This window comes from Phascolarctos cinereus, unplaced genomic scaffold (genome assembly GCF_003287225.1).
Source record: "Phascolarctos cinereus isolate Bilbo 61053 unplaced genomic scaffold, phaCin_HiC Scaffold_1;HRSCAF=81, whole genome shotgun sequence".
Lineage (NCBI taxonomy): Eukaryota > Metazoa > Chordata > Mammalia > Diprotodontia > Phascolarctidae > Phascolarctos > Phascolarctos cinereus.
In genome coordinates this window covers 265,697,622-265,711,317 of record NW_027555514.1, presented here as the reverse complement: position 1 = coordinate 265,711,317, position 13,696 = coordinate 265,697,622, and the positions used below count along the sequence as shown (strand labels likewise).

General features: G+C 40.8%; 1 protein-coding gene across 1 annotated transcript in view; it reads right to left on the bottom strand.

Annotated features, from left to right (window-relative positions):
* The window catches only part of CFAP54 (cilia and flagella associated protein 54), a 288,300-nt gene that overhangs the window by 259,249 nt on the left and 15,355 nt on the right, over nt 1-13,696 (bottom strand). The window contains exons 6-8 of the mRNA XM_078150421.1: nt 7,465-7,608; nt 5,347-5,460; nt 5,124-5,225 (exon numbers count right to left, since the gene is read on the bottom strand). Coding sequence (XP_078006547.1) covers nt 5,124-5,225; nt 5,347-5,460; nt 7,465-7,608 — 360 coding nt within the window. The remainder of the gene's footprint in view (nt 1-5,123; nt 5,226-5,346; nt 5,461-7,464; nt 7,609-13,696) is intronic.

The window sequence follows — 13,696 nt, the reverse complement described above, 5'->3', positions numbered from 1 at the left end:
CCCTCCCAATTCAATTCTCTTCCAAATTTCTTTGTTTCTTTCAAAGGGACCACCATATTTCCATTCACACAAATTCATGACTTCAAGGTCATCCTCTACTCCATACTCTCTTTCACCCCCAAATATTCAGTCAGTTGCCACTTCTTGCCAGTTCCATGTAATCTGATGAGGAGCATCCTAACAAGCCTGGGAAGGTCAACTGGAGCTGGACAGTGAAAGGCTTTCCATGCTCAATAGAGACATTGTCATTGTACCCTTCAGGCAAAGGAGACACATGGAAGCTTCTTCAGCTGAGGAGAAAAGTCGTCAGGTCGGAACATACTTTGGCAAATATGTGGCAGATGGACTGGAAGGAGAGATTGGAGGCGGGGAAGCCTTTCTAGGCTACTGACAGAGTCCAGGTTCTGAGCATCTGAACTGCCCGTGAGAGTGCAGAGAAGAGGATGAGCGCAAGATGTATGATTGAGACAGAATCAACAGAGTTTGGAAATGGCCTGGACATGAGGAGACAGAGGCATCATAGGTGACTGTGAGGTTGTGAACCTAGGTGACTGAAAGGATGGTAGGGTCTTTGACAGAAAAACAGGGAAACTGGGGAAAGATGCAGATGAGGGAGTAAAGATACAGTTCTATTTCACACATGTTATCTTAGAGGATTCTGTGACAAAGGAGAAAAAATCCAGGCACAGTCTGACATAGATCAAGATTTCTTAATACAGGGTGCATGGACTTTCCCTTAATGTCAGTAGGTCTTAGGAACTTGACCCTAAATCTCTAAGGGAACTTAGGAATGGGAAAAAATGGGATGGGAAAAAAAGATACATCTTTATTTTCACTAGCCAAAATATAATGTCTCCTCCAATTACTTAAAAGTATTATTCTAATGAGTTCGTAGGCCTTGCCAGACTGCCAAAAGGGACCATCACACAAAAGAGGTCAAGAACTCCTGTGATCGATTTTGAGAAAACAGATTTCAAAGGCCTCAGAGGAAGACCAGGTCAGATCTTGTGGACTAAGATTCTCAAGGAGAAGTCAGACTAGGAAAGGGAGGAATACTTTCAAGAAAGAAATTCTGAAGACACAAAGAGAAAATTCTGAGCAAGAAGAAAAAAGGGAAATTGTCTATCGAGGTCAATGTGAATGTGTAGTCTGCACACTCCAAAATGCAGATTCTTAAGACAGAAGATGAAAGCAAGGGCAGATAACAGAGAATGAATACAAAAATGGTGCACACTCCTAGGAGAATTGTCAAAAGTGCTAAAGCTTAGAATGAACTGAGACTGGAAAGAAATGTTAAGAACAATAACGGTTTGGGGTTTTTTTAAAGCTATTTCAGGAAAAAGAGAAAGATCAAAGAAAGGATAGTATCTTTGCTCCAGGCACATGGGAAAATAACTGCCAACATGGAGAAGGTAGAGAGGTCCAGCCCTTATTGGCTTCTGTCTTCTCTACCATTGAGAATCAGCTTTCAACTGGAAAGGACAGAAAAATTAAGGCTAATGAGCAGTTTATACCCAAGAGAAGTAAGGAGATTGTAAGAAACCCCCTCACTGCTCTTAAGTTCCAGTCACCAGGCCCAGATGAATGACATCCTTCACTCCTGAAAGACCTGGCAGATATCACTCATGCAAACAAGACATAAACAGGTAAATTGGAGGCAATCTCAGAGGGAAGGACCCAGCACAAAGTGGGACTGGTAAAGGCTTCTTGTAGATGGTGGGACTTGAGCTGGGACTTTTAGGAAGTGATGGGCGAGCCATTGTTAGGGTCAGTGCATTGCAAGCTCACCAAGAAAATGAATGAGAATCATAAACAGGATTGGGAAGCATAGCACCCGTAGGATCCAGGCCTGGTGCAGGGAATATAGCACCCAAAGACTCCTCCTCAGACACTTAACATCTGGGTAACCCCAAACAAGACACTTCACCCCTTCTCAGCCTCAGTTTCTTCATCTCTCAATTGCCAAACCTAAGGTGTTTTTTTTAATCTTCTTTCTTCCACAACTCTGTGCAGCTTTTAAAACTATTGATCCCCTTCTCTTCCCAGATACTCTCTCTTTGCTACGATTTCATGACATAGGTCTCACCCAGTCCTCCTTCCAGGCTGACGCTCCTTCTCAGACTCTCATGCTGGATTTTCATCCACATCATGCCCACAGCTGTCAGCCAAAGCTCTGTTGTAGGCCTTCTTCTCCTTTTACTCAATATTATTCCTACCTAATCAGCTCCCTTGAGTTCATATCTATCTGTGTGTGTATACATATACATACATACATATATTATATATATATAATATATATATATATATATATATATATATATATATATACATATATAATCTGTAGATATAGAATTAGAGATAGAGATTTAGTTATCCAATGGCCTCTCGGATATCTCACTCTGGCTATATCCTGTAAGGCAGAACAGACTCGACATGCCCAAAACAGAATTCATTCTTTCTCCCTCCAAACCCACCCCTCTCCCTGTCAAGGACCCCCATACTCTCCCAATCCCCCAGGCCTGCATCCTCAGTTTCATCCTCACTCTCACTCACCCCACACACCCAACTGCTATCAAATCTCATCACATCCGCCTTTCCAACATCTCTTCTATAAAACCCTTCTCCCCAGTTCCACAGCAACTACCCTTCTGTAGGCTTTTATTGCCTCTCACCTGGATGCTTGCAATACCTCTCCAACTGTTTCAAGGCTGTCCCAACTATAATCCACCCTCCACTCAGATGCCAAAGCATTTTCCTGAAGCATAAATCTGGTCATGTCACATGTCACATACCACCACCACCACTCAATCCACTCCAGTGGCTCCCTATTGCCTCCAGGAACTCCTCTGCTAATCCACCCCTGTCATGCCCCTCAATGGCTGGCTCACAGACCTCTAGCTCTTGGCTTGACTTTGGAACTCCTGCATACCCTTCTATCTCTAAGACCAAAGGGTTCTCTAAGAATCTCTAGAAACTCATGCTTTTAATTAGTGAGAAATATTCAAATAAATAGATAATATAAGATATATACAGGACCAATTACAAGTCATCTCAGAGGGAAGGTATTAGCAGATGGGAGGATGGGAAAAGGCTTCCCTCAGGAGGGGGGAAGTCAAGCTGAGTCTTGAGGGAACCTTGTGCAGCTCCGAGGTGGGGGTGAGGAGGAAGAACACTGCAAGTACAGGGAAGAGCAAGTGAAAAGGTGCAGAGCATCAAAGGATTTTCTGCAAGGAACAGCAAGCGAGCTGGCGTGGCTGGTCAGACTGTACGGAGAGGAAGAAAGTGCAGGGTGACTGGAAGTGTTCTAATTGTGAAGAGAAAGCCAAACTGAGAATCTTATATTTGATCCTGGAGGCTGAGAAACAGCAAGAGATAGAGCCATGACATTGCACAACAAACCCAGATATTGTCCTTCACTGGTAATGTGAGATAGGTAGATGCTGAAGGGTCAGTCAACTGTCTGGTAATCTTGAATACTTTTCCAAGAAGTGGAAAACACTGGGAAATATGGTTCTAGAATAAGAAACGAAAGAGTACATATGAAAACAATGAAAGAGTTTCATAGACTCCAAAAAAGCTTCACACATCCTATGTCATGAATAGTCTCTCCAAAAATCAGGAGATACTGGACATGGTGAACACCAGGCAACATCACAAAAACGATTCGACATGGAAAATAGGCGTTCTCCAAACACTGTCTGCCACTATGTCAGATGACATCCAGCACACAATCCAAATGAAAGAAGGATTCTCTATAGGTGTGGAGGCTTCTAGATGCTCCTGTTTACAGATGATATTATGCTGATTGCATTAATCCCCAGGTCATTACATCCTATCAACGAGATCCAGAAACACTCAAAAGAGTTTTATTTAACTATCCACACAGGAAAAGTAAAGTGGATGAAAAATTTCTCTTGTTCAGACTACGATATTCAACGGGACAAGACAGCCCATAGAACTGGTCCATGAGTACATACATCTTGAAAAGGCCCTGAAGATGACACCAAACTGAGCTAAGAACTGAAAAGGAGAATGAATTGTAATATGTCTAGGAATCTGTAGGATGTTTTTAGTGACTCCCAAGCTGCTGCTTAAAACAAATGTCCGTCTTTAAATAACAATATTCTTCTGAAGCTACATGGCTACACCTCACAGAAGACAAGTCACTGAAACACTAAGGTTCTAGGTCATCAAAAGAGCAAAGAAGACTCATGGCAGGAAAGGGCTGCAGCAGAGGTGTCAAACGTGAAGCCTATAACGTTCTCAAATAGAGCCCAAACTAGATTAAAGTGCAATTGGGAAATATTTTTTTAAAATAAATAAAAATATAATAAAGCATAGATAATGTCAACATGCGATTTTTTTAAAGTCAATATGCACCTGCACGAATCTGGTTTAGTGGCCCCCACTTTCTATGTGAAACCACTGGGCTATCACATATTACCAAAGAAGGCAGAAGAGGTATAAAAGATATTATCAGAGCAATGTAGGATCAGGGAGTCCATAATATGGCCAAAGTGAAGGTTAACCGATGGAGAGCCTGTGTGTTCTATTGCTATTCATGCAATGTCAAGAATTCTAAGGGGAGGTCCCCAGTACATTGGGTAGCTGTTCCATAGAGCATCGTGGAAGGTGTGGATGAGTTGCACTCTGCACCATTGAAGACAATACCTGCATCAGGAAGGTTGCGGATCTTTTGAAGTATTTAAATCATTAAATTATCTCCTAGCTTAGTTGTTTTGGTTACTCCATAGACAGCTCAGAGTCCTGTGCCTCACTGTCACCCACGATCCATACCTACCCCTGCATGACCAACCATCCCTTCATCTAAGCTGAGCTGGAGCCTCAAGTCTAAAGCCTTGAAGTCTCAGGTCTAAAGTCTAAGGCCATTCTCAGCCTCCCACACCTTAGGCAGGGAAGTGCTCTTACTTAATAAACAGCACCTGGGGACAATAAAGATAAAAGAAAACAAAAAGCCTCTTCTCTATAGCTTCCCGTTCACAGAAGAATCAAGAACAGAATTGCTCAACACATAGGCCTTAGGAGGCATTTTTTTTTAAATGTACAGCTATCTTCTACCTATATCGCTGAGAAGATCCCATAACCCATAATCCCAGACTCACATTCTGTGCTTCCCGTAAGGAAAATCTCGGTTTTGCTCTTATGGAGGACTTGGACTTTCTTCGAGGTTCAAAGGCCGCCCTCTTGAAGATCATCACTGCCATCTGCCTCAAGAGACAACGATATTTCAAAATAACAATCCAAGGTATTCTGTGAGGACTACTGAAAGTGACATAACCCAGTGGAAGAGGGGGCAAGTTCCTCTGATTCCGTTCATTTGTGTACCTTTATGGTGGCTTCTCTAAAGCTTCTTTTTGCTTCTTCCTGTGGTGGTGTGAGACTCATTACTTCTAGGTGTAATAATTCATCAATTTTTCCCAAACCTCGCCGAGCAAATATCTATTATGGATTAAACAGTTTTTAAAAATCATTATATATAATAGAAGAGCAACGGTTACAAATTCGTCAAGGGAGAACTCACATTTTATTCTCCTATTTCTTTTCTGACATGGAGAACTTTCAAAATAAGATATACCTGAGCTATTCTTTCGTGGAAGCAAGCAATGAACCTTTTTTTTTCAATATAAAAAGTATGCAAGCAATTACATATGTTAATTTTGCTAAGTACTCCCTAAGTAAAAATCAGAATTCAGAATGAAACCTTATCTTCAATCTAAATTACAATGAAATTGATCAGCTCATCATTATTTGACATCTTCCAAGACAATCACCCCCAAAAAGAACTTTTTTAAAATGTGGAAGATATAATAGTCTTATAAACTGAAGTCTGTTGTTATCTTCACAGAGCTCTTCTTGCAAAGGTTTCATGCAGGATTCACCCAAACCTCTTCTAACTCATTTAGTAGCCTGAATGAAGCAGATACTAGGTCCTGAAGTTAACACATAGGAAAAAATGTAACAAAGGTACAGGAAAAACGATTCTAATTTCCAAAAGGAAACATTATAGTCAAGTAACTGCTCTTAACTTTGAGGCGGCTTAGCTCCTGTGCCTATTTAATTCAATCCAACAAATATTTATTATGTAGCTACTACAAACTAGACAGGGCACCACAGTGCACAGGGCACTGGGCCTGGAATTAGGAAGACTCATCTTCCTGAGTTCAAATCTGGCCTCAGACACTTCCTAGCTGTGTGACCCTGGGCAAGTCACTTCACTCTGTTTGCCTCCGTTTCTTCATCTGTCAAATGAGCTGGGGAAGGCAAAACCACTCCAGTATCTTTGCCAAGAAAACCCCAAATGGGGTCACAAAGAGTGGAACACGATTTAAACAACTGAACAACTAATACAGCCAAGGCACTCTGCTAGATATTGGGATAAAAATAGCCCCTAAAAATAGGAGCTTATAATAGGAGGATAAAATAATACAAAACAACTCAATTTATATAGTGCATTAAGGATCTTCCAAGAATCTCCTACTCACATGTTGGGAGAACAAGTATTATTATCAGATGAGAAAACCAAAGCTCAGGGAGATTAAAAGATTTGCCCGAAGTTATATAGCCAGTCAGTGTCCAAGCTGAGACAGGAACCCAGGTCTACTGACGCCAAGACTAGTGCCCTTCCCACTCCTTGGTGATTTTGATAGCTACTTAGCTCCCACCCGAAGCATCGGTGCCATCTTGAGCCCTAATCCAGTTGCAGAGAGAAGGATTCACTGTAGGCTGCCCAAGAGCCCTACCCTTGAAATGGGCTGAGCTAAAAAGCCTCCCATAATCATTCCATGCATCCCTCCGATTCCAAATAGAGGTAGTCCACAGATAGCCCCTCTACTTTCAGATGGGCAGAAATAAAAGAAGCAGCACTGCAACAATCATGGTAACTGATTAATTTATGTAAAATCCTGCAGCTCTGCCTCAAGTCTAAAGCCACAAAGAGGGCGATGAGGCAGAGAGGGACTGAAGACGGAGTAAGAATAGAAGACAGAGAGTAAAACGCGGAAGGGAAGCCACAGGAATAAGCACTGGATTTTAAAAAAAGAAGAAGAAGAAGGATCGTAGACTCCAAGATTTAGAGCTGGAAGAGACCTTAGCATTCATTCATCGAGTCCAACCCCATAATTTTAGAGATGAAGAAGCTGAGACTCAGAAAAGTTATGTGACTCATCCAAAGTCACAAAGGTAGTGACAGAGCGGGGACATAGACCCACATCTTCAGGATCCAGGGAGATAGGACAAAATAGAGAATGGGGAAAACAAGAGAGATGAGAGGAGTGGAGCAAGACAGGAGTGAGATGAAGAAGGCGGGAAGTTTTACCAAATAAAGGCCTAAAAATCATTCTTGACTCTCATACTTCTATAGAAGTAAACACAACTTCAAAAAAATAAGTCCCAAGCATGTTGGGCTTGCCCTTTTATTGGGATTACAAAGGGAAAACCAATTACCTCTCCATGAATTCCAGCTTGGCAGTCATAGTAACACTGGGAAACAGCAGTATACAGGGTAGCTCTCCAATTCAGATACCTAACCGCTAGAAGGGGTATGGAGGATTCCATACATATACTTGCCCAGAGCAAGTATTCCAAGGCCTGTGGGAGAAATATAAGTGGTTCAGTGTTTTTGCCAAAACTTAGCAAAACCCAAATGGTCCAAACATGAAATTTCAGTGGTATAGGGAATCCCCAGTGGTAAAACCCCACTTCCCCAAACCAATGCAGATCAGCAGTGTCATGGAATGTGTAGTCTTTGAGACTTGTCTGAGCAGTTTAAGTGATTTACCCAAGGTTCCACAACTACTATGTAGCAGAAGGAAGATTTGAACCATGGTCTTCTTGATTCCTAGACTAGCTCACCATCCATCATAACACACTACTTCTCTATCAAAGGCTGCTAATGATTCCAAATATATGGTGCGCTCACATTACAATTCTTCAATACAGACCAATACCTGCTAAAAGTAAAATATTGAAATAATGAAAAAAATGCATTAGGAAAATCTATAATCATCATATTTCTGTTCCTGCTCTACACTCCTTCTCCCTTACCCCCATGTATAGGACCTTATTGAAACTACCACTATATCTCCTCCATATAATGGTCCTCCATTCTAATTCTGCCCACCAAAACAATATGGTAGCTGTCAGTACTGTCCCTGTCACAGAGGAAGTTTCTGAGGATGGATGGAGGAAAAAAATACAGAGAATATCATGGAAAGGGTCAATATTAATATTTAAGGAAGCTTTATTTTGTCCAAAAAAAGCCTTTCTAGAACTATATTAAGAATTATGTCTTCAGGAGGACTTGAGTTCAAATCCAACCTCGGACACTTGACACTAGCTGTGTGACCCTAGGCAAGTCACTTAATACCAATTGCTTCACTAAAAAGAAAAAAGAAAAAAAAAAGAATTGTGTCTATGCCATCTTGGGGAGGGGGGAAATTTAGTACTCAAAATCTTTTAAAAGTGAATATTGAAAACTAAAAACAAATAAATAAATTTAATTTTTAAAAAGACAAAAAAAAGAATTGTGTCTAATTCCAACAATAACATCTAGACAATGAACTACACTGTTTTCATTGTTAATTTGGGGCTTCATTGCTGAAGAACCTAGCAAGTGCCCATTTCAGGTTCAAAGATGAAAAGGCATTTCCAAGAATAAGGACCAAGGTCAAAGTTTCCCCTTGTTATTGGAAAATAGAAAATGCATCTGCTACTATTGACTTCTGGTAGAAATGCACGTACTAGCTTTGCTCCTGGTTTTTCATAGAAAAACTAAATCTTTTTGAAACTTCATATTTTACCCTGAAAATTCGTAAGATAAGAGAGCCTGGAAAGGAAATAATATAGGAAATAGAGAGAGAGGGAGAGAGAGAGATGAAGTAAGCACACAATTAACAAATCTAGCCACAGGGTGTCACTGTGATACCACATACATCTTCTAGGAACATGACAAAGGCTTTCTAAATTTAAAGATGTAGTCAGAATAAGGTTATATCAACTGCCAAATTATGAAATAATTTTGATATGTTTGTGCAAAATCAAAATATCAGACAATATTTTCAAATTTTTCATGTTAATCCCCCTTAACATCTTAAATATTTTAGCTAAGTCAGCAATAAAAAATATTCTTAAGCCTCGATTACATGCCATTGTAACTTTTACATATACCATGAGAATCTACTGATTATATCACGACCAAAAATGAAACTAGATCCTCTGTCTTTACTACAATCGTTATCAAAAAAAATTTTAAAGGCAGGGAGCAGGGGGTGGGGGAAAGAGAAGGGAGGGAGGGAGAAAAACAGACAGACTCATTTGCTGCTTTCTTCCTCTACTAAATTATCCAGGTTTGATTTTCCCACCTGGGCCAGTGTCAGGGTCTACCTTGGTCTCTGAAATCTTTGTAGGAATTTAGGGTTATGACAATAAAGTAAATAAGAAAATAAGCCTGCCCTGACCCTACCCCACCATGATGTTCAACTGGTATTTGACCGGAGAATTGAAAGAAAGGACTTGGGCTAAGATGAAGTCAAATTTAGCATGTGAAAAATCATATACTTCATTCATTCAGCAAAGGTTTCTTAAGCTCCTACTGTGATAGAAGACTTTCAGAAATCAATAAAATGAGGTTGAGCATAGTCAGATTCTCCAACTCCAGAACCTACTTCAGGTCTGGGATAGCCCTGGAGCCATAGTGGGGACCCAAGAGTGAATGGAGGGAGGAAAGTTCTGAGCTCAGATTAAAAAGAAGTTCTTGGCCTTCTCTCGGTCAAACCTGAACTCCAGGGCACCTCTGCAGAACTAATCCGAGAGAAAATATGGTATAGGATAGTGGAGGAAGAGCTGTCCTCAGCTTTCGGAAGACCTAAGATCAAACACCATCTCATGTACTACTTGGGTGGCCTTGAGGCAATCATGCAATCTCCCCCAACCTCAGTTTCCTTATCTGTAAGATGAAGGGACTGGACCAGATGACCTCTGAGATCCCTTCCAGACCTTAATGTAGAAAGGCCAAGGCCATCCACCGTCTCCCAAGCCATGGCCAGTCATCTAGACTTTTGTCTTGACCCTGGACCCCAATAACTCTGACCAGCTCTGCCTCACTTAAATCCACTCCACTGGAAAGCCAGGACATCACCCCAGCATGTCATCAGTCCTCTTGGAGAACAGAGGAAGAAAAAGTAGACTTCAGCTCTGGATCTACAAGCCTAGGCTGTGACTCAGGGCAAGGCTGAACAGCCAAAGACACAACTTGGAAAGAACCCACTGACTCCATTCTGACCCAGACCTATAGTTCCAGAACCACCATTAAATCTCAAAAGGAGGGAGAGGGAAGGGAATCAGGCAGGACCTGACTGGAAGCATTCATCTTTTGAAAGAGGCCTTTCCTTCTCACTACAACCTGGAAATCTCCTGTTAGCTTCTTTTTTGTGGGGGAGGGGAGGAGAGGGGCTCACTGTGCCTTCCTTAGTCAGACAGCTTATAGGAGTGTGTGAATTTTTTTTTTTAACACTTAAAACTTGATATTTTATTTAATCTTTTAAATTTGGTGTTTGTGAAATTTTTATTTAATATTTTGATAACTATTTCAGTTTAACTGGTTTCCTTTGCAAGCCTAACTATTTCATTTTACGCATTTAAAAACGCTACTCTGAGCAGGGAGCCATAAGCTTCACCGCACTTCTCAGAGGGGAAGCCGTGACACACACACCAAAAAAAAAAAAAAAAGGATTAAAAACCCCTGATCTAGAAACATATGCAACAAGGCATGATTTACATAAACTACAAATGACAAATTATTTTAAGATGACTCAAGCTAAATTAAAATTCTCCCTGGGTGGCCACTAACAAAAAGCTAACAGTCAAATGCTGGCACAGACCTCGCCGTCCTCCTGGCATTGGCAGCCAGACCCTGGTTAAGGAAGCAAGCCATGGCATGGTGGTTCTGGGGAGCAGGGTTTATTGCTACACCGAGGACAAGAAGAGGATGGGATTGCTTTTTAGAAAATCATCTGGAGCCGAGTGCAGTCTCTGGAAGAGTCTGGAGGCCAGCTTTACAAATGTGCACACCCTCCCTTTTAATTAGTGCTTAAAGGACCATCAATGACCAGCACTTTGGAATTCCAAAGGCCTCAGATAATGTCCCCTGTGCTCTCTGGCAGGCAGAGAGCTATGCTGCCTCGGCCTATTGTCCTTTTAAAAATTCTATTAACTTTTAAAATGCAGAGAGATTTGTTGTTTTGATTAAAACAATTTTAAATACTTCTGAGTTCTGAATGCCAACATGTTCAGGAAACAGGTTTGCACAGCACTGACAAAAAGAAAAAAAAAACGTCCAGCCATGTGGCGAGTGCCAGTAACAACTCAAAAATGGCCCCACTGGGAATGTAGTCTCATTTCTTGGCCAGCATCCTGATGTCAGGACAATGGATGCAGGGGAAGAATGCGTCTCCTAGGGACAAAAATACTATCAGTATTTGCAGTGACTTAACAACAGTCAAGTTTCAGCAACTCCTCTAAGATGAAAGTCACATCAGTGAAGTTTGCTGATGAGTCAATGACATCATAAAATAAAACTCCCTGGCGCCCCTCAGAAAGAGACCAGGTTACATTGTCTGAGTGCCCATCTATGCAACCAGCAGCTGGGCTCAGAATCAGAACGCCCAAGGTTCTGAGTCAGACACTTACCAGCTGTGTGGTCCTGGGCAAGTCAATTAACCTCAGGCTGCCTCAATTTCCTCATTTGTAAAACAAAGAGGGGTTAGATTCTGGGGCCTCCAAGGCAGGAATTCTAAACCTTTTGTATCTTGGGCCCTTTGGCAGTTGGCGAAGCCTAGGGACCCTTTCTCAGAATCATGTTTTTAAAAGTACAAACAGAATTTATAGGATTACAAAGAAAGCCAATTACATTGAAATGCAGTAGTCAGAATATTGAAAAAGCAAGTTCCCAGTGAAGAACCTCTGCTCTACGGTCCCTTCTAGCTCTAAATCCAAGGTCCTGTGACCCGGGCCTGGCAAAACTACCCAAAGGGAAGCAAGACCACAGGAGGCCATCAGAGGTTTGTCTCTACCATTGACTATTCATCTGGCAACCCAAATACAGTCTTTAGAGATAACCCTGAACATCCAGCGACCTCAGATTCTACCCTGTCAAGGTAGACAAAGGACAGGGAGAGTCCTTTTTAGTACCTACTAATCAAAATGTCCCATTACAAAAGAATTATGAGTGTAGTAATGGATATCAAAGACACGTAAGGGAAAAAGAGATGGGCTGGCCACAGGGTGGGAATGAGGCCTACATAACCCGATCAAGAGCACATATGCTCCACTGGCATCCTTCTGAGGGCACCAAGAACTCAAGTATGTTGGGTAGGGCTTCTAGGATAAACAAGGATAAGAATCCTGAAGACTAGGCAGGTAAAGATGGGTTATGACCTGAAGGGAAAAGTCACCATGAAGAGATCATTGTTCTATGGAATTATTTGAGTAATTATTATAATATCTACAATTTAACCTAGAACTGCCGTTAGCTTTGGAATATGGTGGTAGTGTCACTACCTGGCCCGCAGAAATGGCCCCCAGATTGGCCTTCTATGAGTCCAGAAACTCTTCTCTTCTTTGGGATAGTGTAAGTCATTGACATGATGGTTTTAATAGCACTGACTGTACCAGTCTAGAACATCAGTCCAATTCAGTCCAGGCAATAGGAACCATGAAAATTCACAAATGCGTCTTCCTTGAATACTTTTTAAACTTTCTTTATTTTTCTTATTTTGGCATGCGTGGGTACATATGTATGTATGTGGGTGGGTGAGTTTTCTTGCAACACGGATAACATGGGAATGTGCTTTGCATGACTTCACAGGTATAATCAATATCATATTACTTGCCTTCTCAAAGGGTAGGCAAGTGGTAACAGAGAATTTTGAACTCAAAATTTTTTTTAAATGAATGTTTTTAAATTATTTTTACTTGTAATTGGGAAATATTTAATGAAATAAATATACATATAATTTTAAAAATCAGTCTTATCTGTAGTGAGGACTGTCAATGTGGCTTGACAAAAATGACTGAACATACAAGATTTTTTTTTAAAAGAATTGCAATTTTAGACCGATACTACAAACAAACTAGGGGAGCAAAGAATAGCTTACCCAGCAGATCTATGGAGAAGAGAAGGATTTAAGACCAAATAAGAAATAGAGAACATTATTAAATGCAAAATGATGACTTTGATTACATTAAACTGAAAAGTTTTTGCACAAACAAAGCCAATGCAACCAAGATTAGAAGGCAAGCAGAAAGCTAGGAAACAATTTTTACAGCCAATGTCTCTGATAAAGGCCTTATTTATAAAATATATAGAGAACTGGGCTGAATTTATAAGAATACAAGTCATTCCCCAATTGATAAATGGTCAAAGGATATGAACAGGCAGTTCTCAGATGAAGAAATCTATAGTCATATGAAAAAATGCTCTAAATCCCTATTGATTAGAGAAATGTAAATCAAAATGACTCTGAGGTACCACATCACACCTATCAGATTGGCTAACATGACAAAACAGAGCAATGATAAATTGTTGGAGAAGATGTGGGAAAACTGGAACACTATAGCATTGTTAGTGGAGTTGTGAACTGATCCAACCATTCTGGAGTGCAATTTGGAACTATGCCCA